The sequence below is a fragment of the Enhydra lutris genome, unplaced genomic scaffold, assembly GCF_002288905.1.
Source record: "Enhydra lutris kenyoni isolate GAN:26980312 unplaced genomic scaffold, ASM228890v2 scaffoldscaffold8, whole genome shotgun sequence".
Classification (NCBI taxonomy): Eukaryota; Metazoa; Chordata; class Mammalia; order Carnivora; family Mustelidae; genus Enhydra; species Enhydra lutris.
In genome coordinates, this window is record NW_019154092.1 from 18793923 (window position 1) to 18819294 (window position 25372).

The 25372-nt window shown below is 38.3% G+C and overlaps 1 protein-coding gene across 3 annotated transcripts; it reads left to right on the forward strand.

The window, feature by feature from the left end:
- Positions 1-1146: 1146 nt before the first annotated feature.
- Positions 1147-24667, forward strand: LOC111142452 (RIO kinase 3). 3 transcript variants are annotated; one of them, XM_022495604.1, is made up of 13 exons: positions 1147-1438; positions 8837-8952; positions 9751-9896; positions 9990-10097; positions 10307-10416; positions 11834-11977; positions 12536-12663; positions 16926-17123; positions 18392-18551; positions 20262-20342; positions 20432-20521; positions 21410-21517; positions 22969-24667. In XM_022495604.1, the coding sequence occupies exons 1-13, from the start codon at positions 1376-1378 to the stop codon at positions 23074-23076; spliced, it is 1560 nt and encodes a 519-aa protein (XP_022351312.1). In that variant the 5' UTR covers positions 1147-1375; the 3' UTR covers positions 23077-24667. The 3 variants fall into 3 exon arrangements, with proteins under 3 accessions (XP_022351312.1, XP_022351313.1, XP_022351314.1); XM_022495605.1 differs by having other exon boundaries at positions 1376-1438; positions 9799-9896; XM_022495606.1 differs by lacking the exon at positions 1147-1438 and adding an exon at positions 7965-8021.
- Positions 24668-25372: the final 705 nt, after the last annotated feature.

Below are 25372 nucleotides of genomic sequence, written 5' to 3' on the forward strand. Positions count from 1 at the left end.
TGGCTAATTTAATAGGAAACTCCAATAACTTCTCTTGGTTGATTCTCCCTCCTGTTTCTTTCTTATCCAAAGTTGAAAGATCCATTTAGTTTCTGGTTACAGCCATTTTTCTTCAACTATAATACCCTAGTTATAATTCTTTGAACCTTAAGAGGGAATGTGATTTCTACACACATTCACATATATGAGCAACATTTGCCAAGCATAAATCTGTATCCTGCCATATAGTTATAATTTCACTTTATTTTAATTTGAAGTTTTCGGAAGATTCAGAACATGTTCTGATCTGGAATGGCAAACTGTGTGCTAAGGGAAACCATCAAGGTGGGCATCCTAGGGATCTCAAGCATAGACAGTCAGGGATCCTGGTTCGGAACTGCAATTTAAGGAGAACATGGTTATTCAGTGTTTATTACTAGAATGCCTGAAAAGTCAACATGTACACATAGAGCTAGTCCCCTAGTCCAGGATGCCTGGGTTCACCACTCCTTTGTTTTGCTACTCAGCCCTGTGACCTCTAGCAGGTTACTTCAGCTCTGTGTGCCTACATTCCAGTAAAATTGAGATCATGCTAGAAATAAAGTGCCCCTCAGTGAGAATTAATACAGTACTTTGGACAATGCACCAATATTGTAAGTGAAATGTAATGCTTAGCTATTTTTATCTGGTCACTTTATCAGAATCTACAAAACATCTCATCAAAACCTTTATTACGCCGTCCTATTTTTGCTCAATGTTCTGTAACACATTTAAAATTTTTCACTTTTGTGTCCCGCTTCCTGACGACAAACCGCAGTAACAACAAAATCCGACCTCTCCACACCAACTATTTTCTGCTCCCCATGCCATCCCAGTTCAGAATTAACCCAGAAAATAAAGAATGGAAAGAAGCAGCCTCGTTTGTTTGTTGTTACAACTGAGTAACACGCAGCCTAATTCATTTTAACTGGATCCAGATGCTGTCTCGGGCAGCGAGGTAGGGAAGGAAGGGGAAGGCGATGCGGCAACAGGGTACGGCCCGGCCAGAGGAAACCACACCCAACGCCAGCTCTGTTGGGCACGGGCGACTGCGATCATAACTTTGAGCCAGAGGCCAGAGCAGCCCGAGCCGGGGGCAGCGCCGGAAGTGCGGGGGCGGGGAAAGGAGGCAAAAATCGGGAACCCCCGGCGGGCGGCCTATCAGAAGCCACGGTCCCAGCGGGGTAGGCGGAAGAGAAGAGATGTAGTTCCGGACGCTGCCGCGCCGCCATCTGTCACCTTAGCTCCGGCACCAGCAGCTCGTGGCCCCAGCCCCGCCGCCTGTCTCCTCGGCGGAGGCTGCTTCCCGGTCCTGCCACCTGTTTGCCCTGTTTTCGTCGCTGTCTTCTTTTCCAACATGGATCTGGTCGGAGTGGCATCGCCTGAGCCCGGGCCCGCAGCGCCCTGGGGACCCAGCAAGGTGAGTGATGGTCGGAGCTGACGCACCTGTCTTGATCACCCGGGTTGGTCCTCCCGGAAAGCCCGGAGAAGGTGGCAGGCGCTGAGGCGTCTTCGCAGGCGACTTGGGGAAGTTCTGAGCGGGACTTTGGCGACCTCGGAAGGTGGGGACAGGTGGCGGGGTTGCCGGGGTGGGATGGGAAAGGTGGGGAGGGCGGCCGGAGCTGCCAGTGGCCACTCTTGGCGGGTTGGGCTCTCTGCGCCTTGATTTCTGAATCTCCGTAGCAGATATTTGGGCAGGGCTGGCTTAGAGACGCTGACGTTTGAGGGAAGTCAAGCACGATCTTGTTTTTCACGGGCCAAGTGAGTCAGCCGAATGGAGCCCGACGGGAAGGTCGTTTTGGCAGCTGTTTCTTTAACTTGACAAATGCAGTTATCCGAATGAGGCAGTTTCTTGTTTTTGAAACAGTAAAAGGTAAGTCCAGGCGCACTTTTCTCCCCCAGGCTAATACTCGGGTGTACGTACATATTGTAAAAAAAAAACAAAAAAAAAAACAAAAAAAAACAAAAAACGGTTATGAATTCTCATTATCTGCTTGGCTTTAACGTTTAAGCTTTTTCCTATAATGACCAACTGTTAGGTTTATTTTACATTTGGTTTCTGGTTTTCAGACTGCTCCTTTGCATGATACTTTCATTAGAAGGATGAAAAGACTTCTGCCGCTGTAGTGAGGGGTTTGCTTGAAAGCAAAAGTGCTTCAAGTGGCATGTTGTGTTCCTCAAATTAAGGTTGGAAAGAATCCAACTTTTATGACTTTCTAATTGTTTTTCACGTGGTGTCACGGAACATTGTTCCGTTTAAAGGATCACTCATTTTATTAGATCTTTAAGCTAGGCCTTAACAGAGAAGAGAGAAATATTTGACTATTAAAAAGGAATTTATGAAAGTTTCATTAAAGTTAATTTTATGAAAGTTCTCATACAACTGTAGGGAGAACTTAAGATAATCCGTTGGCAAATATGGTTATGTCTCCATGTTATTTTGTGTTATTTCTTCTATTAAGCCTTGTTTACAAGGCCAAGATCAGTAGACATAAAAAGACAAAGTTAGTAGCCAGATATTAATAAATGTATGCTTTACATGTTAAATTCCTCCAGCTAAGCACCCCAAAGGCTGGTAAAAATGTCAAATGAGACAAACATTAGTCAGGATACCTAATGTCAGAACAAATTTCACTTACAAAGCTAATTCAGTAATAAAATGCTTGTTATTAGTCATATTTTCATTTAAGTATGCATCATCAGAAATGGAAAATGGCATTTTCATCATTCAGCAACAACAACAAAAAATACTGAGGTTTATTGATGTTCTACTGGGAAGACAGCATTTTCATAGTCCAGACAATTAGATGCTACAAGTATCTCTTAATACTTTCCTCCTCTAACCTCTTGGAAGACCTAAGTCTTTATCAGAGGCTTCATGGATGAGGTGATTTGAAGACCTTGAAAAATGGAAAGAATGTTTAAGTCCAGCGATTCTTAAAACTTTTTGGTCAGGACTATTTTACATTCTAAAAAAAATCATTGAGGACCCCAAATTGTTTATATTGGTTACATCTATTGCTATTTGTCATATCAGAAATTAAAACTGAGCTATTGAAACATTTTTATTTAAGTGATTTAAAAGTCATTATGTGTTAATATAAATAACATTTTTATATGTTAAACGCCCCCCCCATTTTCCAGAATAAAAAAAATTAGTGGTGCAGTTTTGTATTTTTGCAACTCTCTTTAACGTCTTATTTCTTTTAAGATTTACTTTTCTTTTTTTTTTAATAAACATATAATGTATTTTTAGCCCCAGGGGTACAGGGCTGTGAATCGCCAGGTCTACACACTTCACAGCACTCACCATAGCACATACCCTCCCCAATGTCCATAACCCCACCACCCTCTCCCAACCAAGATTTACATTTTTTGAGAGAGATGAGAGAGAGAGAGAGAGAAAGCGAGCACACGCGCACACAGGAGCGCGTATGAGCTGGGGGAGGTAGAGAGTAGGAGGGAGAAACAAGCTTGGGGATCCATCCCAGGACCCCAGGATCATGACCTGAACCAAAGGCAAACACTTAACTCACTGAGCCACCCAGACGCCCCTAATGTCTGATTTAATAGAAGACCTTTTTTCAGCCTGTTGTGGTATGTTTTATTTGAAGTATATGAAGAAAATCCATCCTCATGGATGCATAGATTATAGCAGATAAAATCAAAGATGGCTAATAAAAGCATGGTAGATGTACTGAGAACAAACTGAACTAATCTCTAAGAATGCACATTTATACCCTAAACCTACTACCTTAGAAAATTTTGGAAAATGCGAGAATATTCAAATACACATTCCACAAGCCATCAGAGTGCTGTTATCAGATATGTTGTAGACTGGAAAACCACTCTACACTCTTCAGACAGTAAGACTGGAAAAGACAGAGAATGTCTTAGTACAAAATAATTTTGATCTCACAGACACCCTGAAAGGGTTTTGGGGACCCCTCCCCAGAGTCATGGGGTACCAGTTATAAAATGCCAAACTCCTATTATGGACAAAGAATTTTAGTGGATATTCCAAGAATGGAGGATTGGCAAACTGTGGAAGTGAGGAAATGTGTAGCTCCTTTGGCAAGAGAACTGTAAAAAAATGAATTCATAGTACTCCTCAAAACTGTCAAGGTCATCACAAAAAAAGTCTGAGAAACTCACAGCCAGAAGGGGCCTAAAGTGGCATGATGACTACAAGTTATATGGAGTGCTGGATACATATGATCCAGAAGTAGGGAAAGGACATTTTAGAAAAACTAAGGAAATCTGAATAAAGTATGGACTTCGGTTAATAAGAATAATGTATAAATACTGGTTCATTAATTATAGCAAATGTACAATACCAACACAGGGGAAACTGGGTATGAGATATTTGGGAACTCTGTCACTTTTGCAATTTTTTTTATAATTCTAAAACCAACATTACAAGTTTAAAAAAAAAATTAGTGTTGTATAGACCCAGATGATGTTTTCCAGAGACCCTTGTCTTGAGAAGTGAAATTACGCACTTAAATATACTACCCAAATTATATCTTTTAGTTGCATGGGCAGAAAAGAGACCTTCCTGTGCGTTGTGATTCTCTTGACTTGCTTCAAGTTGAGGACTGAATTTTTATTATTTTGTGCCTCCTTCATATTTACTGTTTTTTACTTACTTGATTCTTCCCCACAGTTGTTTGCACAATGAGTAGCTAGAGGTGCATCTTTAGGAAATACAAGGAAAGGGAGATAATATCCTTCTAATCTGTAACCAGCCTGGTGTTGAAGAATGTGGTAGTAGTAAAAAACTCCAAAGAGCAGAGTTAAGTGGTGGATTTTCCAGAGGAGAGGAAAAGAAGTCCGGTCTCAGAAGTCTTCAGCAAACAGGAAAGAAACAATCAGGGAGCTGGCTATGGGCTTGATAGACTTCATTTAAAGCAGAATAACTAACTGGGAAGGATTGTGTTGGGTTTCCCATCAGATCTTGATGACGTGGGGAGTTTATGCTGATGAAGGAAATGGTGGGGAATGACACTGAATAGTGAAGATTATGGAGGGCTTTTTTCCCTATCTCCTTAAATTTATTATTATTGTTTTAACATTTAACAAAGAGTGTTTTTGGTTTATTGAGAAGTTACATGATGATGTCAGAGGATTCCTCTGTATATATCCTCTGGTGCCCATTCATAGGAGGAGCTCCCAATAAATTTTCTAAGGCCCTCTTGAGATGGTGAACCCCTCATGCCCATGGAGGATTGCCCCCTGTCTGGCAGCTGTCTCTCACGCGGCCCAAAAATTTTTAAGGAGGGCCTTTGGCTGCTATTTTGAGGAATTTATATTTGACTTAGAAGCTTGGAAGTTGGCAGCCTTTGTTACCTTATTTACCTTTACCCATGCAAGTTGCCCTGGTGTGTCGGCCCAGCTAAGCTGGTCAGCAGAGGTACAAGGTACAGCTCTGGAGTACAGGCTCCGAGGAGCAAGATCCGTAGGAGCAGATGATTAGGATATCTTGGAGCTCTCTGGTGGTCTCTATGTGTTTCCCTTTCTGGCTCAGTCTGTCTTGGATGTAGGTCAGTCTCTGCCTCAAAAGAACAGTCACTGCTTGTCAATTTTGCCTCTTCTGAGAAGTTGTCAGCTAATACTTTATTTAACATCTTAGTAAAATTGACTGCTGGCAAACAACTAGAAGCAGCATAAGTGACTGGCCAAAGGGGCCGACTTCAAGATAGAGAAAGGGGTGTTAGAGTAGTAGGGGTATAGAAAGGCATCAGACCTCTGCAGCCTGGGGTCAGCCTGCCAGTTCCACGATTTATTTCCAGTATTTCTCTTTAGCACATATTATTCAGTGCCTCTTTATGTCTGAAGCTCTATACTGGGCTCTGAGAATGAGAAGACCTGGCCCTTCAAGGGGCTCATGTTGTATTGTAGCTGGTACATTAACTCTAATAGAGTCACTGGTCCCACATGTAAATATATTTACACAGTGCTATGGGAGCACAAAGGCAAGGATCTGATTTCATCTGATGAAATTGAGAGAGCCTTGGGGAATTGGCAATGCTTAATTGGAGGAAATAGAGGAGGAAGAAAATCCATTGAGAGAAAAGCATGTGTGAAGGCATGGAGGGGTGAAAGCATGCCACAATTAGCATATAATTTTTGTTATTAGAGCATAGGGTATGTATGGGCTGAGACTAGAAAGATAAAGTAGGGCAAATTGTGAAAGGCATTCATTGTTGAAGAATTTGGATTTCATACTGCAGGCAATGTAAAGGTTTGCTTCTCACATTCCAGGACAAGATGATTAGGGAAGAAGTATAGCAAAATGCTGAGGGCAGTCCCTTAAGTTCTACTGCCTTGGTTCAAATCTAGGCACTACCATCTACAGTGTTATCTTGAGTTAAAAAACCTCTCTGTGTCTCAGTTTCTAAGTCTATAAAATGAGGATGATATTGTACCTATGCAGTGGTTACGGGTCTCAAATAATCTCTGTAAATTACCTATATTAGGCAAATGATTAAAATACAGTGACCCAGTGTTGTCTGTTACTCTCTTGTCATTGCAAAATGTGGTTGACATATCTGAGTTGGAGAATACAGCCATTTGCCTTTTGGAACCTGGACTTTGAAACTGATCAGACCAGACATTTCTAGGCAAGGGGTTAGCATTATGTATTCTACCTGGAGGATTCAGAGGGAAGTCAGCAGAAGTCATTGGCCAAGGGATAGCTGTATTCTCCAGATTACGGAGAACTTCAGGCTTCTAGACCTCAAAATCCTCATCAGGAGAGTACTCAGTTGCACTTGAAGATCTGAGTGAATGAAAGTAATACCAGACCTTGAGAAAGCCTGCCTTGTTTTCTCCACATCTGGCTTTCTGTGAGGCTTGAATAATTGTGCAGTAGGCTAGTATAGGTATGTACTGGGCTGGGTCCATTTCATTAATCTCAGGATGAGACTAGATAAAACTTGATTCTGATTCACTTAGGCATAAGTATAGTTATCATTTATCACCCTTCAGAGCTTCATCCTAACAACCTGAACCAAGTAAATTCCTGAGCCTCAGTGCTGTGGAACCTGAGCAAGGGTGGTAGTCCAGCTAGAGAATCTAAACTTGACTTAAAAGTTTTGTGGCTAAAATTTTTAGCCATCGTATGCTATATTCTAGATTCTAAATTAGACACTCAGCAGTAGTTAAGGAATGAGTTTGAACTTTATCCTTAAGTCAGTGGGAAACATTGAAACAAGAGCTGTAGGTAAGGAAATCAAACTAATCAAATCTGCATTTTAGAAAAGCTCTTGTGCTATGGTGTGGAAAATGGAAACAAGCAGGACTAGAAACAGAAAGATTAGTTAGGGGGCACCTGGGTGGCTCAGTGGGTTAAAGCTTCTGCCTTCAGCTCAGGTCATGATCTCAGGTCCCGGGCTCGAGCCCGGCATCGGGCTCTCTGCTCAGCGGGGAGCCTGCTTCTCTCTCTCTCTCTGCCTGCCTCTCTGCCTACTTGTGATCGCTGTCTGTCAAAGAAATAAATGAATAAAATCTTTAAAAAAAAAAAGATTAGTAAGGACTCTCTTATTAGAGTAGCCCAGTGATAGGAGGGTGATACCTTGGGGTAGAATCTTAGGAGGGAGAGAGAAAAAGCTGGGTCAGTTCAAGAGAGATTGAGACATACTATTCAATATTAGTGGTCTTAATCACTAAACTATCAAATGTAGTCATTTGTTGCTGCTAAGTAAAGTTTGCCCTCTCAAAAATTAGGAATTGTGAAATTTACGGTTTGTATTTCAAGAGGGCCGAGATCGTGTTGTCATTGAGGAAGGCCAACTGGCCGATGGATCATCCAAGGAGCGTCTCACAGAATATTGCTTTGTTATAGTGGTATTGTTTCAAGACTGTTTCTCAGCTTCTAAAGTTCAGAAATGCAGTTTTTGTTGTCATTGTTATTTTTGTTTTAACATATCCCGGATGTCTTGAGAGTGGCTGACATATACTTGACACATGTAGAAGACTTACTCCTTAAATTAGAATGAGGTGTAAGTACTAAGTGCGTTTTGAATTGTGCTAGTTGGTGTAATCTGTTTCTAAAAGAGAATCTACAGGGGCATCTGTTGGTAGGGCTTGCAACTGGCTCTGTCGGTAGAGCATGCAACTCTTGGTCTCAGGGTGTGAGTTCCAGACCCACGTTGGGTAGAGAGATTACTTAGAAATAAAGCATTTGAAAAAAGAAAAAGAGAGAATCTACATGGGAAGTCAGATTAAGAGCAGATTATTTTGTGAGCACGGAATCAGAACAGGGGTGGTGCGTGAACTCATCAGGCAGTGGGGTGATGCGGTATATGCAGGAGCCTGATGTTCCTCCTCAACTAAGAGACACACCTATCAAACGGGTTATCAAACGGGTTAGAAAGTGCTTTTGACAAATTTAGTGATTTAGTTTACATTTATCTTTGATTAGATGTGAGCTGAGAGATGTTTTTTACTTTTTTTTTTATTTAGAGAATTATTTTATTTATTAGAGAGAGCACAAGAGCACCTGTGTGAGCTGGGGCATGGGGGTGGGTGGAAGGAGAGGGAGAGAAATCTCAAGCAGACTCCCCTGCTAAGCATGATGTGGGGCTCAGTCCCATGACCCTGAGATCACAACTCGAGCCGAAATCCAGAGTCAGATGCTTAACTGACTGAGCTACCCAGATGCCCCAGTATTTTTACTTTTCAGATAATTTCTCTAAGTTGATAATTATTTATTTGGGGTTGATTTTTTTAATTCTCAAAAGATAGCCTGTTTTCAAGTTTGGAAGGTACTTTAATTTCACGATTATGAATTGACCCCTCCCTTTTCTTTAAATAGTGTCCCTGGGCTACCCCTCAGAACACAATATCTTGTTCCTTGGCTGATGTGATGAGTGAACAGCTGGCTAAAGAACTGCAGCTAGAAGAGGAAGCTGCCGCTTTTCCTGAAGTTGCGTAAGTAAAATTCATGAAGAATCTAACAGCATTTTATGAAAGTTTTAGGATTTGATTAGCGATTGTCCTGGCCGGTGATTAAGAAACACATTTTGAGGGGCGTCTGGGTGGCTCAGTGGGTTAAAGCCTCTGCCTTCGGCTCAGGTCATGATCCCAGGGTCCTGGGATCGAGCCCCACATCGGGCTCTCTGCTCAGTGGGGTGCCTGCTTCCCTTTCTCTCTCTCTCTGCCTGCCTCTCTGCCTACTTGTGATCTCTGTCTGTCAAATAAATAAATAAAATCTTTAAAAAAAAATTAAAAAGAAACACATTTTGAGAAACGATGCAGTAGAAAGAGCGCTATACTGGGAGCTCAAAATTTGAGTTTTGGTCCTGATTCTGTGATTAGTTGTCAGTACTGTCTTGGGCAGACCACTCTGTTCCTCTGGGTTTTAGTCACTACAACAGTTGCACCACATGATCCCCAAATTAGCAAATAGTGAAGTAGGATACAGTTTTGAGCAAATGTTTATATTTTATCTTTTCATCCATGTTATCTTTCCAGAACATACAACAAATGAGGTTGAGTCTTAGTTTAGATTAGAGACCCTTTAGCTTTCTCTTGCAGCTCTCTTAATCCTAGTTGGTGCCTGACATTGGTCAGAGAGCAGCTGGACAGAAGGTAAAGGACATGATCAGGTTTTTCCCATTGCTTCTTCAGCATAATTTGTAACAGTGAAAAGGCACTCCTCTCTCATGATAGGTAGCATCTGTTTATACAAGCACATAATTTTGGTTCATGTTGCCTTATTTTGAATAGTGTCACTGAAGGACCATTTATTACTGGAGAAAACATTGACACTTCCAGTGACCTAATGCTGGCTCAGATGCTACAGATGGAATTTGACAGAGAATATGACGCACAGCTTAGGCGTGAAGAAAAAAAATTCAATGGAGATAGCAAAGGTACTATGACCTTATTATGACACCTCCACTGGGTGGCAGGAAATGCTTGTAACGTGCTCCTAAATAAATCTTCACCTCTCTTTGCCTTTTAAGTTTCCATTTCCTTTGAAAATTATCGCAAAGTGCATCCTTATGAAGATAGTGATAGCTCTGAGGATGAGGTTGACTGGCAAGACACTCGTGACGATCCCTACATACCAGGTATCAGTGCTTTTATTTTCTGGGGTTTGGGGTAGGACAGGGACAGAGGAAGACTAAGTTTTCCAATGGATCCTTGTATTTTATATTTATCTTTGAATCTCACTTGGTAATTTACTGTTAGATTCAGATGTCTTTTCAGACAATATTGAATGCAGCAGTTTAGTCTTTGCTACTTTTACATTAACTTGTCTTGTCTTCATTGCCTTTAGCAAAACCAGTTCCTACTCCCAAAAAGGGTTTTATTGGAAAAGGAAAAGACATCACCACCAAACATGATGAAGTAGTATGTGGGAGAAAGAATACAGCCAGAATGGAAAATGTAAGTTACAGAATGTATTATCTCCAAATCAAGAGTTTTATTGATATAAGTTAAAAACATGGGATTCTAAATATAATATCTTACCAACTCTACTTCTGTTAAAAAAAAAAGTTTAAATTAATTAACTAATTAAAAAAATAAATACAGTATCTTAAATTTCTAAAAATACCCTTCATAAGGATAGATCTAAAGTTCTTGGAGATGATAATATAACAATACCATGAAAACTCAGACACTAATGAGAATGTACTTCAGAATAAAATTCTACAACAATATTAAGATTTTATTTGGTTTGATTGGTTTGATTTGCATGGATTCTAAAAATTAAATTGTTCTTATGAAAGGTAGAGTATTTTTCAGCATATTACTTTCTTGGGTGGCACCCCTACCCAAGAAACAGATCAGTGGTGACTAGGGGATAGGAATGGGAGAGAGAAGTACTTTCTACTATATACCTTTTTATATTTGTTGAATTTTTTAATTCAGCAAATTCAAATCTTGCACCTTACCTACCCCTGCAAAATCAGAAATAAAATGTAATTTAAACAAATTTAAAAAAAGAAAAATTAGCATTCTTCTCCTTTATAAAGTTTGTGGTTAATAGAAAACATTTAGACTTTAGAACACAAATACTTGTTAAGTAAACTTATTTATTTATGGTTTTTTTTTTAATGCTTTATTTTTTAAAGCAGTCTCTACACTCATTGTGGGGCTTAAACTCATGACCCCAAGATCAAGAGTCATGTGCTCCACTGACTGAGCCAGCCAGGCGCCCTGTAAACTTATTAAATTCTAAAAATAGTCCAGATCGGACTCTAGAACAACCCTCTCCAGTAGAACTTTGTGTGATAATAGAAATGTTCTATATCCATGTTAACTATTAATGACCGTATTTGGCAATTGAGCCCTTGAAATTTGAATGATGCAATCAAGGAGCTGAATTTTTAATTTAATTTCAATTTATTTAACTTGAAATATCTACATGTGGCTAGTGTCTACCATATTGGACAGTCAACTCTAGAACATAATTGTCATGGTGTGGGCATAGCTTGTTACATTATTCCACTCCTCAAAAATAATTATAAAATTGTATTTCTTTGGTAAGATTTGGGGTAGTCTTCAAAATATAATGTGTCCTTTGTCTAATGTAAAAGCAAGGTGCAGAGCATATGCTGAAATACCTTAGTTTTTAGATGTGATTCAGTATTTTCTGTGCTTTTCTTAAATAGCCTCGCTCTCCTTTTTGTTTTTTTAGTGAACTATTTTATTTTTTTCTCTGTAATACCTATGGGTTCTGCTTTTGTAGCCTAATCATTGAGTAAAAAACCTGTTCCAAGTTAAGACTGATCTGGTTTTTGTTATTATCATCCCCATTTTAAAGTATTCAGATGCTAATTTTTTTTCTTCTTTTTGGCAGTTTGCACCTGAGTTTCAGGTAGGAGATGGGATCGGAATGGATTTAAAACTATCAAACCACGTCTTCAATGCTTTAAAACAACATGCCTACTCAGAAGAACGTCGAAGTGCCCGCCTCCATGAGAAAAAGGAGCATTCTACTGCAGTAAGTGTTCTTACATTTTTTTCTTTGATGGAAAGTTCATATTAGAAAACTTCATATTTGGGCAAAAAACAAAACTTGATGTCAAAACTGACATTTTAGTGGTCATAATTAATATGAATATGAATGTTTTAAGATTTTAAAAAATCATTTCTTGTTATATTACGACATTTACAATAACTTAATTTCTAATGTCTTATGTTAGTAAAGATAGTATCTAATATCTTGAGAATAAAGTAATTTTTTAAACTTTAAGAAAAAAATCTAATAGTAACTACAGTAGCAAAGCTATTTAAAATTTGAAGATAAAATAAGATTTTGACTAAGAGCCTGATTTTTAATAGTTCTTTTAGATATTCACTTTCATAGGCATTGGAGTTAGTTATAGAAATGAAATCTATTTTGACAGCACTCTTTTAAGAGCCTCTTATATATACATTTAGGTAAATTAAGTGATAAAGGTAAAAAGTATATATTTTGAATATACTATATACTAGAAATGGCTCAAAATTTTTTTGTTATTACCAGTCATTTTCATTTATAGTGCTTTATCTTTTGCAGGAAAAAGCAGTTGATCCTAAAACACGTTTACTTATGTATAAAATGGTCAACTCTGGAATGTTGGAGACAATCACTGGCTGTATTAGTACCGGAAAGGAATCTGTTGTCTTTCATGCATATGGCGGGAGGTAAATGAGCAAAATGCAATACCATTGTGTCAATAATATCTTAACCCCTTCTCCCCATATAAATGGATTTATGCAGAATCAGTGCTACCTGGCAAGCAGAGTAATTTAAAAAGTGTTGGAGAAAGTCTAGACCATATATGGACATATGAATAAAAACAATTATCCTAATCTCACCATCCAGAGATAACAATTAATCAATTTGTGTAGACTCCTTCAGTCTTTTTTCTGTGCATATATTATTTTCTACATTATTGTAATCCTGTATCATACAGGCTGCTGTGACAGAGCAAAATTTGCATTTGGGTTTGTCTCAAAACCCATGGTCTTTACACTGTGGGGTCCTTTAGCACGAGGTTGAGGGGGATATGCTTAGATCAGTTACTGATTCTTGTCCTTGTAACTGATCCTTTAAAAAGTACCAACTAAATAATGCTTGCTTGCATCATTTATGGAACATCTTGTAAAGATCTTATGCTATTTAGATCTTACCTGCTTCATTTTTTTAAAGAGGAGCCTGTTTAGAGAATATGCTTAAGCCAGGAATGTGAAATCATCTGGTCATTTGCTATTGAGGTCAGCCAGCAAGGCTTACTACCTCAGAGATTCCTTTACCTCAATAATGTTTACAGACAAAAATGTTAAAGTAGATTCCAGAATTATTCTAGCTCTTTTTAGGTTCAGAAGGTATTTACTGCATACTTTTCAGGGGATTCAGACAATTATTGGTTAAGTTCTTGCCTTTGGTTTTCTTTCTTTTTTTTTTTTTTGCCTTTGGTTTTCTTAATTATTTAGTCTCCCTTTCTAAAGCTCTTTTTTTTTTTTTTAAGATTTTATTTATTTATTTGAGGGAAAGAATGAGAGAAAGCAAACATGAGAGGGGGAAGGTCAGAGGGAGAAGCAGACCCCCTGCCAAGCAGGCCCTGATGCAGTACTCAATCCCGGGACTCCAGGATCATGACCCGAGCTGAAGGCAGTCACTCAAGCAACTGAGCCACCCAGGCACCGTAGTCTCCCTTTCTAGATGAGACATACATGTGTAAACATATATCGAATTAGACTGTTAAGTTTCTAAATGAAAAGGATAAAAATGAATGTTAGTATAAAATAGGTCAACATTTTTCAAGTTGTGTCATCTGGAGTAATTTACTAAACCTTTTTAAAAAACTGACCCTTATTACCTCATAGGATTTTGTGGTGATAAACGAGATCATATTTGATAATGACTGGTATATGGAAATTTTAATAAATATTTATTTTTTCCCTTTAAGCTTTAACCTTTTTCCCTTTAACCTTTAAACTCTTCCCAAATTTCTTTTAAGGGTTCCCTAAGACCAGGCAAATATAACCCAGTGGCACAAATTAAAATGAGAGATTACTCATGGTAGAAATTAAAACTCTACAGAGGGGATTAAAATGGAAAGTAGCCTTTTTATCAACTCTCATCTCACAGATCTTTTCTTCAAAAATAACCACTGTTAACAGTTTTTAGTTTAGTCTCCCCGGGAATTTTTATGCACATATCCCTAAATTTGTTTATACAAAAGAGATGATACTCTCTGTTCAGCATCTTGGTTTTTCAGTTAATAGATCTTTCCAAGCTTATAGCATCCCATTTTTATAGTAGCATAGTCTGTTATGTTAATGGGCTTATGGCATAGCCAGGAGGAGAACATTATAGCAATAACTGTTATGGTTGATAAAAGATAATTACATAATAGAGTATGCAGCTAAGAATATCCTTGTACATCTACTTTGGTATGCTTTTGCAAATATACCCTTAAGCTGAATTCTAGCTTTGAAATTACTGGGGCACAGACTGTATGTACTCTTTTTCCTTTTTGTTAAATAGTAGAAGGCCTCAGTGAATGGAGAGTACCAGCTGGCTGTTGTAGCAAGCAGCATATCTTGTTTTCTTTTATTTATTAAAAATTTGAGAAAAATTTCTTATGTGTCACACCAATGCTCAAAATCTTTAATTTGTGTTTATCTTTTAATTATAATGGCAGGGCAAATGCAATTTCTCTAGGAGCTAGTCAGATCTCCAGGTTGTTGTGCATTCTATAAATGTCAGTAGATACTGACAGATTGCCCTGTGAGATCTAATTTATGCAGCAGTATGAACCTGTTTCCCTCATCTTCATTAATACTTATTAGTATTATCAAACTTAATTTTTTTTTTTGTCAGGTAAAAGATGAAAAATACCATTTTGATATTTTGGTGTGTATTTATTTGTGATTAAGGTTGTACATTTTTTCCAAGTGCTTTATTGGCCATTTGTATTCCTTTTTCTTGTCAACTGCCTTGTTTATCCTTTGTCTATTTCCTGTTATGCTTAATGTTACTTTGATATAGTAAATGATCTCTCTTTCTTTGTGGTGGAATTGGTATTGTAATCCATACTTGGACATTTGTAATTTAGCAAAACTAGAGAGCACTCAGTTTGCTACAAGTTTTTTAAAAGTAAATACTTTTAAAACTTTGCTAGTTTTCTATGCTATATAACAAATTACCACAGACTTAGCAGCTTAAAACAACACTCATTTATTATCTCACAGTTTCTGTTGATTGGAAGTTCTAGTGGGCACGGCTTAGCTTGGCTCTGCTCAGGGTCACACGGCTATAGTCTGGGTGTCGTCTGCGTTGCATTCCTTATGGAACTGTCTCTGCTTTCTTGTTGGCTGTCAGGTGGGGCCTGCTCTCAACTTCTAGAGGTCCCTGCAGGTGTTGGTCATGCTGTCCTTTCACACAACAGGTCACTTCAAAACTGGCAGGAGACTCTCTCCCTCCAGTCTGCTAAGACTGAGTCTTAGACATTGGAATAGGATCAAGCCCCGCTTTGGGCTCCTTGCTCACCAGGGATCCTGCTTCTCCCTCTTCCCACCTTCTCATGCTCTTTCTTGCTATCTTTCTCTCTCAAATACAAATTTTAAAAAGTAAATAAGTAAAACCATAGGGCGAAATGAAATTTCCCAGCTAGAGAAGCTGGAATAGGTTGGAGTACTCCAACCTTCTGAGATGAACTGGCAGAAAGGGAAAATATGGTACAGAAGGAAGGGGTTGGGAGTTTGAGTCATATTTTGTCTTCTGGAAATAGAGTTCTTTTCTTTGCCAGACTAACATTCTTTCACATATTTAAAGGTAAATACTTGTTCACACTCTCACCACATGTTTCAGGCCTTTTCAGTGGCTCACTATTGAGGGAGCATTACATTAGCATCCCAAGTTCGCCCCACACCTCTGAGCTCTTCTGCCCCCTTCTATCCTGATACTATCATTGACTTGATCCTCGTGCTATGTGTCAAGCCCATGGTGATTCCTACCACATTTAGGAATACATTGAGGCTTTTCTTCACGGATCTGCCTCCGTCCTATCCCTCAGCTCTGATTTCTTTCATTTCCCCTTTCCAGCTAAGTCTTAACTATAGTGTTTGTTATTCCTCAGACGTGTCCTGTAGTTTCCAACTCTGCTTTTGTTAACACTGTGCCTGTACTTGTTCATGGCCTACCCATTGTTCTGGTTCTGGTTCAGTTGCCACCTACATCATGAAGCCTTGTCTGGCCTTCCCAATCCAAAGGGACCTGTCCTATTCATGTACTTCTATTCTCTCCTGCCCCTCCTTGCATAAAGGGCAAGGACCCCTTTACTCACCTTCTTTTTGTTTTTTTAAAGATTTTATTTATTTATTTGACAGAGAGAGAGAGATCACAAGTAAGCAGAGAGGCAGGTAGAGAGAGGGAGAAGCAGGCTCCCCGCCGAGCAGAAAGCCCAATGCGGGGCTCAATCCCAGGACCCTGAGATCATGACCTGAGCCGAAGGCAGAGGCTTTAACCCACTGAGCCACCCAGGCACCCCTTTACTCACCTTTTTATCTGTTAGAAGTGAAAGAGATATTTTAAAAAGCTGTTCTATTTTTTGCTTTTATTGAATTTTGCCCATAAACCATCCCAGGTAGATTGTAGCCTATGTTAAAGTATGTGTGTCTTCATTGTTCCTCAGGTTTGATTTGATTGATAGTCATTAAGTGAAGATTATATTATGGATTATTGAAAACTGGTTGACAATTTATTTGAAAGTATTTTATTTAAAAAACCAAATCCTAAGGTTTTATTAAGACCCAAAATTTAAATCTTAAAAAACCACTAAAGCTTGACATTCTTAGAGAAGATAGATCTACTTTTGTATCATAGAATTTTTATTTTAAAATTGTTTTACTTATAAGCTGGCAATTTATACTGACTTAATTTTCTTTCTTCCACTTAGCATGGAGGATGAAAAGGAAGATAGTAAAGTTATACCTACAGAATGTGCCATCAAGGTATTTAAAACAACACTTAATGAGTTTAAGAATCGTGACAAATATATTAAAGATGATTTCAGGTTTAAAGATCGCTTCAGTAAACTAAATCCACGTAAGATCATCCGCATGTGGGCAGAAAAAGAAATGCACAATCTCACAAGGTAAAGAAAATCATTGTGCTAGAAGTTATCTAGGGTTAAAAAAAAAAAAAAAGAAGTAATTATCTAGGGTAATTACCTTCTTGTATCTGGCCTACTAGCCAGGCAGAAAAATCCATGCTTTCTTTTAAATTCATTTGTGGAAATTACGGAAGGCCTCGAAATTCTAGTTTAATGAGGCTTTCTATAAGAAAATATTTCCTGGGTATAACGTGAATTTATACCTTTAGGATGAATAAGTCATTTTCTTTTTTCTTCCCTCAGTAAAGTTTGAGGGTAGCAAAGTCATTTTCTGCCAGAGACATTTTGTCATATGTCTACATGCTGTCATTGTTCAGCTTCCTGTTAGGCTTATTGTAAATTATTATTTGCTTTTTTTGTTTTAGAAAATGTTTATTACATCTTGTGTTATTAATTTGGTGGGGCAGTCTGACCAGTCAAATTGCATTTTGCTCTAATTCATTAGACTAGGTTCTCAATTCTCTAAGCAGAATTTATCAAGGAATTTATCAACCAAGTAATACAGTATTAATCTTTCTCAGTAAACCTTCTATATCTTAATCTATTAAATGTTTAATTTTTGTTTGTTCTAAAGATGTTTGCTTTCAAATGTAATTATCCATATTTATTAGTTGCAAAATTCTTCTAATTAATAGGACTTAGAAGTAGAATAGTTTCCTAAGAGGTCTTGCTGCCCTTCAATCTCTTTTCTGTGTTTTTGAGATCTCATCCCTGCCTTTCTTAAAATTCTTCAACAGCTTCTATAGTCTTTAGTGTGAAGTTCAAAGGCCTTCTCTGATGTGGAGCCCACCTGTCTCTAACCTCAACCCCCACTGCCCTTCCTCCAATTTAAGATCCAGCTATGTTAACTGACATACATTCCCCAAATGGACACTCTTGAATGCCTCTGTGCATTTCACAAGCTGCTTCCAGCCCTAGACCAGCATTTCCCCACACTGTCTTAATATGGCTAATTCCTGTTCACCCACTTTTTATACTAAGCCTTCCTTGATGCTGTGTGCTCCTGTAGCTCCTGCCCACACCCCTGCCAGTGCGTGTGCCACACTGTGACTGTCTCTCACCTGTCTGTGCCTACCAGCAGTCCATGGCTCTGTGAGGGCAGAGGCTGGGTTCTACCGGCTCTGCCTCTGCCACCTCCCCGGGCGGAACACAGTGCCAGCTCATAGCAGGCGCTTGTTAGCTATTTGTTGAATAAGTGAAATATTCTCTCCTTCTGATTTTTACGTTCTTCATTATTTCTTTCTGTGTAGAATGCAGAGAGCTGGAATTCCTTGTCCAACAGTTGTACTACTCAAGAAACACATTTTAGTTATGTCTTTTATTGGCCATGATCAAGTTCCAGCTCCTAAGTTGAAAGAAGTAAAGCTCAGTGGTGAAGAAATGAAAGAAGCCTACTACCAAACTCTTCATGTAAGTTGCTTTTTAAAGCATTCGTGTACCAACTTTTAAAAAATATGTTGTCTAAACCTTTAAAAAAAAGTCCTAAAATAGTACCATTTTAAGTTAATAAAACAAGGAAAAACTGAAGTTGTGACGGAATATTAACATTGAAGAGTTGTCTAATGTGCTACTGTCCTGAGTCACTTAAGAAAAATCATAGAGCTGGGGCACCTGGGTGGCTCAGTGGGTTAAAGCCTCTGCCTTCAGCTCAGGTCATGGTCCCGGGGTCCTGGGATCGAGCCCCGTATCGGGCTTTCTGCTTGGCAGGGAGCCTGCTTCCTCCTCTCTCTCTGCCTGCCTCTCTGCCTACTTGTGATTTCTCTCTGTCAAATGAATAAATAAAATCTTTAAAAAAAAAAAAAAGAAAAAAAAATCATAGAGCTAAGGAGCTCATGAGGCCTCATTGGTTAGCATTAGTGACATGGAAGCATGAAGCTCTTATTCATGAAACAATCTGTTAAATAAAAATTGACATTTCCCCATTTGGCAGATGTCCTGCCTCATTAGTTTGTATGCCTTATTGAATGTCCTAGCTCTTAACAGCTAAGAAAATGCCTTTCGTTGGGAAGTTGGCGGGGAGCAGATTTAGTCCCATTGTAAGACTGATGGTAAAAGCTGAAGATGGGAGGGAGTGGTCTCTTGTATGTGCGCACGTTTTAGAGCATGTCAGGAATCTTGAAGCCATTTATGCTTCGGGACAGCAACTGAATTGCATCTGAAGTCCTTCCAGCTTAAGAAAATGTTTCTAAAACTGTCCTTCTTCTGTAGTTTTGTTTTTGTTTTTTTTGGGGGGGGGGGTTGTTTAAGTAAACTGTACCCCCAACATGGGGCTTGAACTCATGAGCCCAAGATCAAGGGTTACACGGTCACCAAGTGAGCCAGCCAGGGCCCCGCCTTTCTAGTTGTTTTGATTGAATAGCAGAGAAGCCTCTGTACTTTTTACATGGTCTCTGCATAAAGTGCTCACATCCTGCGTAGCTTATATGAATATGAAAGTGTTATCCAAATAATTTTTGAATACCGTGCTAGGGAGGTAATCCAACTTTCTCTGCTTCCAATAGGAAAACATTGAAAGGAAAATCAAGTTCATTTTTCTGGCTTCATTGGCCGGTGGGGTGACTGGGGAAGAGATGAAGTAGTGCTACACTTTTCCGATTTGAGTCTGTTAAGGCTGAGAAATAAAACATTAATGCTGATTTCAGCCATAAGAAATCAATAATGAGTATATAATGCCACTTAATTTGTAAGACTGTCTTCCCCACTATGTTTGGCAGGAAGTACTTTTTACCTTATATGAAAAGATGAAAAAAATTTTTTCACCCACTTTTATTAAAGGAAAGTGGCTTTTAGATCCACTGGTGAGTCACCATAATATGGCTGCTTTCTCACTCTGTGGGGAACCAGGTCTGCCCTTCAGTCTCCTGACCTCACTGTGGTCACATAGACAAAGAAATAGAGTGTCATACTCATCCCCTCCATTACATCAGTGTTCCCCCACCCTACCTGAAAACAAAAAACAAAAAAGAGCTCAGTCTTAGACTGTACAAAGTAAAGAGGAAATACGTTCTCTAACCTTGTTTTGCTTTTTCTGAGAAGTATTGGTTGGCATAGACATTTCAGTTGCCTAGGTAAATTGGAATGGTTGCTCACGTCCTAAATGTCTGCCTTGCCTCCTCACAGTTGATGCAGCAGTTATACAATGAATGCACGCTTGTCCATGCCGACCTCAGTGAGTATAACATGCTGTGGCATGCTGGGAAGGTGAGGAGCACATTTTGTTAATGTTCACACAAAATGACTTGATGTAGATTACTGAATGTATACTGAACGTATGCTCTGTGTTTAAATAGGTCTGGTTGATTGACGTGAGTCAGTCTGTAGAACCAACCCATCCTCATGGCCTGGAGTTCTTATTCCGTGACTGTAGGAATGTCTCCCAGGTGGGCATGTAAACTAATACATCTTTTTTATAGGATATAACAGATTCAAATATTTTTCTCATCCCTAAGAAAAATAAGATGTTCATATTCTTAGAAATTGAAGGAAGGGTTTGGTTATCAACTGCTTTTGAGATAAAGATACAGAGATTAATTTGTCAGATTTCATTTTCAACAATAATTTGATTGCATGCCTCACATTTGGGCTATTGAATTTAATTGACAAGGGAGTGAGTTTTTGGCTGCAGATATTTAAGCAGTCAAGTAGACATTTGATACATGTCCAGTGCTTCGAGTGAAGCTGGCATTAGCAAGCCTGTGTGCTCACTGCCATTGTTATTACCATTAAAAGGAAAATAGTCTTTTTTAGTGGTGCTGTGTCTGATCACTGATTTCTGTGAGGTAAACAGATGAGGAAGGGTGAAACACAATAATCACGGAATAGGGTCACATTTATTTGTTATTTCTAAATGAAATTAATTGTTTGCAGTAGATTCAGATAAGAATGTTTTTTCTAAATGATCGAATAACTTCATATTGGAAATAATTTCTGAACCTACTTGAAGATTTTAATTCATGGGATTTAGTGAATATTTTCAGTATACATATTCAAAGCAATGCCACCCGATTTTATAGATACCATTCATTTATAGCTATAGAAGGTGCGTTGTGAGAAATTAAATCCAGAAGGCAGCACAGATGTGGACATCTGAAGAGGACAAACAGCAAGTAGAACCTGAGCAGCATAGTTAAACTTGAAATGAGAAAATCTGTGGCTTAAAAATTATGGAAGGAATTCACTGGTATCTTATAAGTATACTATTCTCTGTTTTTTTGTTTTCAAGAGAACCTTGCTATAATATCTCCTACTGACTTATATTTCTTTGCTAGTTTTTCCAGAAAGGTGGAGTAAAGGAAGCCCTTGGTGAACGAGAACTCTTTAATGCTGTTTCAGGCTTAAACATTTCAGCAGATAATGAGGCTGATTTCTTAGCTGAGGTAAATTTTATGTGCATTTTACTCACCTTGCTAATGGAGAGCTGGATGGAGTAGTTAGCTGAAACCCAGAGCTCAATTTATTCTTTTTTCTGTTTGTTTAGATTGGATTTTATTTATTTATTTATTTATTTATTTATTTATTTATTTTAGAGACGAGAGAAAGTGCAAGTGGTAGGGTAAGGCAGAGGCAGAGGGAGAGAGAGAGTCTTTAGCAGACTCCCAACACCCAGCACAGAGCCTGACGCAGGGCTCGATCCCACAACCCTGAGATCATGCGTGACCTGAGCCAAAACCAAGAGTTGGACCCTTAACCAACTGAGCTACCCAGGCACCCCTCATTTTATTCTATCCCCTCAAAAGCAAAATTAGAGATTTTCTTTCCTTGAGATGTTTTTGGTCCTTTCCAGACTTAAAACCTAGGATAGACTTACAGCAAAACACTTCGTCAAGGAGTACAGTTTGGTTAAGAGGGACAAATAACACCACTAGCAGTGCACTCCTGTTGCCTGTGTTTATGAGTGAGGAAGTGCGCTGGTGAACACTGGGTGATACAGAAAGCGATCACACACGCTGCACGCCTTTCACTGAACAGAGAAAGTTGGCCGTGGTCGTCCTTATAAATGCCCAGTCATTATAATATGGATCTACAGAACCATAAAAAAAAAAATCTTCTAACAGAAACGTTCTCTTAAAATTGAACAAAAACGAAAAAGTGAAATAGCAGCTAGTTATTCACAATAGTATACCAAAGCAGAGAATGATTATAGAGTCTGTTCCAGAACTCCTCAGTATGATTTGAATTTGGCCAAGCTGTGGTGGAACCTAAGGGCAGAGGAGAAGTCACAGGAAGATGGTAAATCTGATCTCTAGCACAGTACAGTTGCTCTGTGAGTAAGTGTTACTACTGTTGTTGAACCAACATTAGAATCTGCTTTTTCTTGTTTCCTGAAAGCTTTATAGGTACATAGTAGGACATGTGATCCTAGTTGCTAGATCAATAAAGACACTAAATATTGACCTTGATAATACAGTCAAGTAAAAAACATACACATATGCATCACCTGTAGCGCATGTCTGTGAGACACTGTAATGTGTGTCACACACTGTAATTCTAATTTCAGGCCAGTGTCCTTAGGATTGACCTAGTTTTTTGTTTTTTTTTTTCCAAGATTTTATTTATTTATTTGACAGAGAGAAATCACAAGTAGGCAGAGAGGCAGGCAGAGAGAGAGGAGGAAGCAGGCTCTCCGCTGAGCAGAAAGCCCGATGTGGGGCTTGAACCCAGGACCTGGGATCATGACCTGAGCCAAAGGCAGCGGCTTAACCCACTGAGCCACCCAGGCGCCCCAGGACTGACCTAGTTTTAAGAGAGTAAAAATGCTGGTTCAATCTAAAGTATGGTTTCTATGAACTAAGATTTGACAAATGGATTCAATGTATTAATTTTGTAGATAGAAGCTTTGGAGAAAATGAATGAAGATCATGTTCAGAAGAATGGAAGGAAAGCTGCTTCATTTTTGAAAGATGATGGAGGTCCGCCAGTCCTATATGATGAATAGCACCAACACCCACTGCTTTCATTGTTAACACAGTGGTGACTTCAGCTGCCATTGGCAAGTGAAGTTGTGGGAGACTTGAAATACCAAAACAGAAGGAGTGTACAATGGTGCTTCTGTGCTTTTTTTCCCCCTTGTAACCCATATGCCAGATGTGTGGAATTTGTAGCTCAGCGTTGGGAGAATAAAATGTCACTACCTCTCATCTTATGAACAGGATAATATAATTCTTTAACAGCTATAGGTTATCTACCTGAAATCAACCTGATTTTATAGAATTCGTGGTATAAATTGTTTTGATGAGAATTTTTAAAACTTAGGTAACATTTCCAAACATGGGAGGAAAGGACAGGTGTGTTTACAAGGAAGGCTTTTATTACAACATAGTTGCTTTTTTTCACCTCCCTGTTTTGTGTTACAGCTTTCCTCAAATATTTTATTGGCCTAAAATTAGTCCTTCTTAGTTTTTTTTTTTCAGGTTGTGACCATGATTCTAAAGGAAAATCTCTTCTCTTCAGTAGGTGACATAAATGGAAATTTGGTTTTAAAATGACTGACAGAAATAGAAGTTTATTGGTAAATCATGAATATGAACTGAATTTTTCTTTTCCATACTCCTATCCAAGACAGGGCATCACAGATCTTTGAAAGAGAAAAATATATAAGAACTTCTTAACTATTCAAAGTTTTTAAATTTAACTTTTAGGTTTTCAACATTTAGGTGAAATGGTTAGGATAGAACTCCTGGTGCAGCTGCCCTGCATTTATAATGAAAATGTAAATTATCTGGAAGGATGGAATATAATAATTGACCATGTTTGACATATTTTAATGAAGTGAGTGAAACAAAGTTCAGTTTACATTTCATTCAAACTGTACATTTAATTGATTTTGAGAGAAATAGAGCAAGCTAATTAGAAATATTAAATCATCACATGATAAAAAGTATGTATAAAACAACCTGGGTACCAGATTAACCAAGTAATTTGAACTCCTGGCCTCCCTACATAATTTTTAGTACTGGCTGGATGTCAGTTCCTTAATAAATCAAGCACTGTAGTGGAAAAGTACATTGGCTTTATTAGGGTTGAAGTTCATTGACGACAATGTAATCATTCCTCCTGTTACTGAAGTCAGATTGACTTTAGAGACCCAGACTTTCTGGTACTAATAACCCATACTTTCTGTCTGGTACTGGAAAGTAACAAGCTAAACATCATTTACACTTGAAAGCTTCTTTAACATTATTTTAAAACGCCAAATATGTTCTTTCTAGAAAAATATTTATTTTTGTTTCTGTTATATAGCTTTTAACCGCATTTCAGAGAAGTATGATTTTGGATAGATACTCATTACACTTCTGAAATGTTTACTACTCTGAAACAAGAATTTAGATGACTGGTGATTATTGGATTTACAGAAATTTCAGAGAACTGATTTTAAAACCATGAACCATTCAAAAAAATTTTTGTTTTGGTTTCTGACATACTCTGTTTGACAAAGAACAGCAAACCATTGCTGTGTGGCATTCTTGGAGTGTGCTGTGAACATGCTTTTTAAAATATTAAATATGAAGAGAGCATTTTAGAATTGGTTCTTTGTGTGGTTTCTTACTATTCTTTATGATAACTTACATCCTGGCACCAAGTTACTCTTCTGTATAAAATTAAGTAGTGCTAACTTAAGCAGTTTTTTTCCCATTAAACTTCTCATAGTTAGATTTTAATAAATGACCAGTATATTTCACATTACAAATAGGTTTTTCTCTGTGTATCAGAGTAAATATTTCACTTTGGGAAAAAAAGTGGGAAGTGTTGGTTTGGTAAGTAAAGACTCAAATAGGAATGGGACAAAACCACAATTTGGAAATAAGGATATTTTGTTTCACTTTATTGGAAGTAGATACATGGATATCTCTAAGTTACAGAAATAAGGATGACTGTAAAGTATTTTTATATCTACAAAATAAATCTCTACATTTCCTTCTTATAAAAAATCAAGTTTTCTGCTAAAAAAAGTAAAAGACATGCTTGCTCATTTGAATTTATTACAGGAATTCAGAAATGATAAAGTAAAAGTCCCTTGTATTCCAGAAAACATTGTTTATAGTGTGACATGCATCCCTGCCAATTTTTTCTCCTTCGATGTATGTTAATATTTTAAAATATCTGAACAGGAAGCAGGATGCAGTGAGGCAGCTGATGGTAAAATGTTGGTCATGGTATACCCCTAAGGAAGATGAAGGACATGCAGTCCCCAAGATGTTAGAGGCAGGACATTTTTTGCTGCTCAGAAGAGA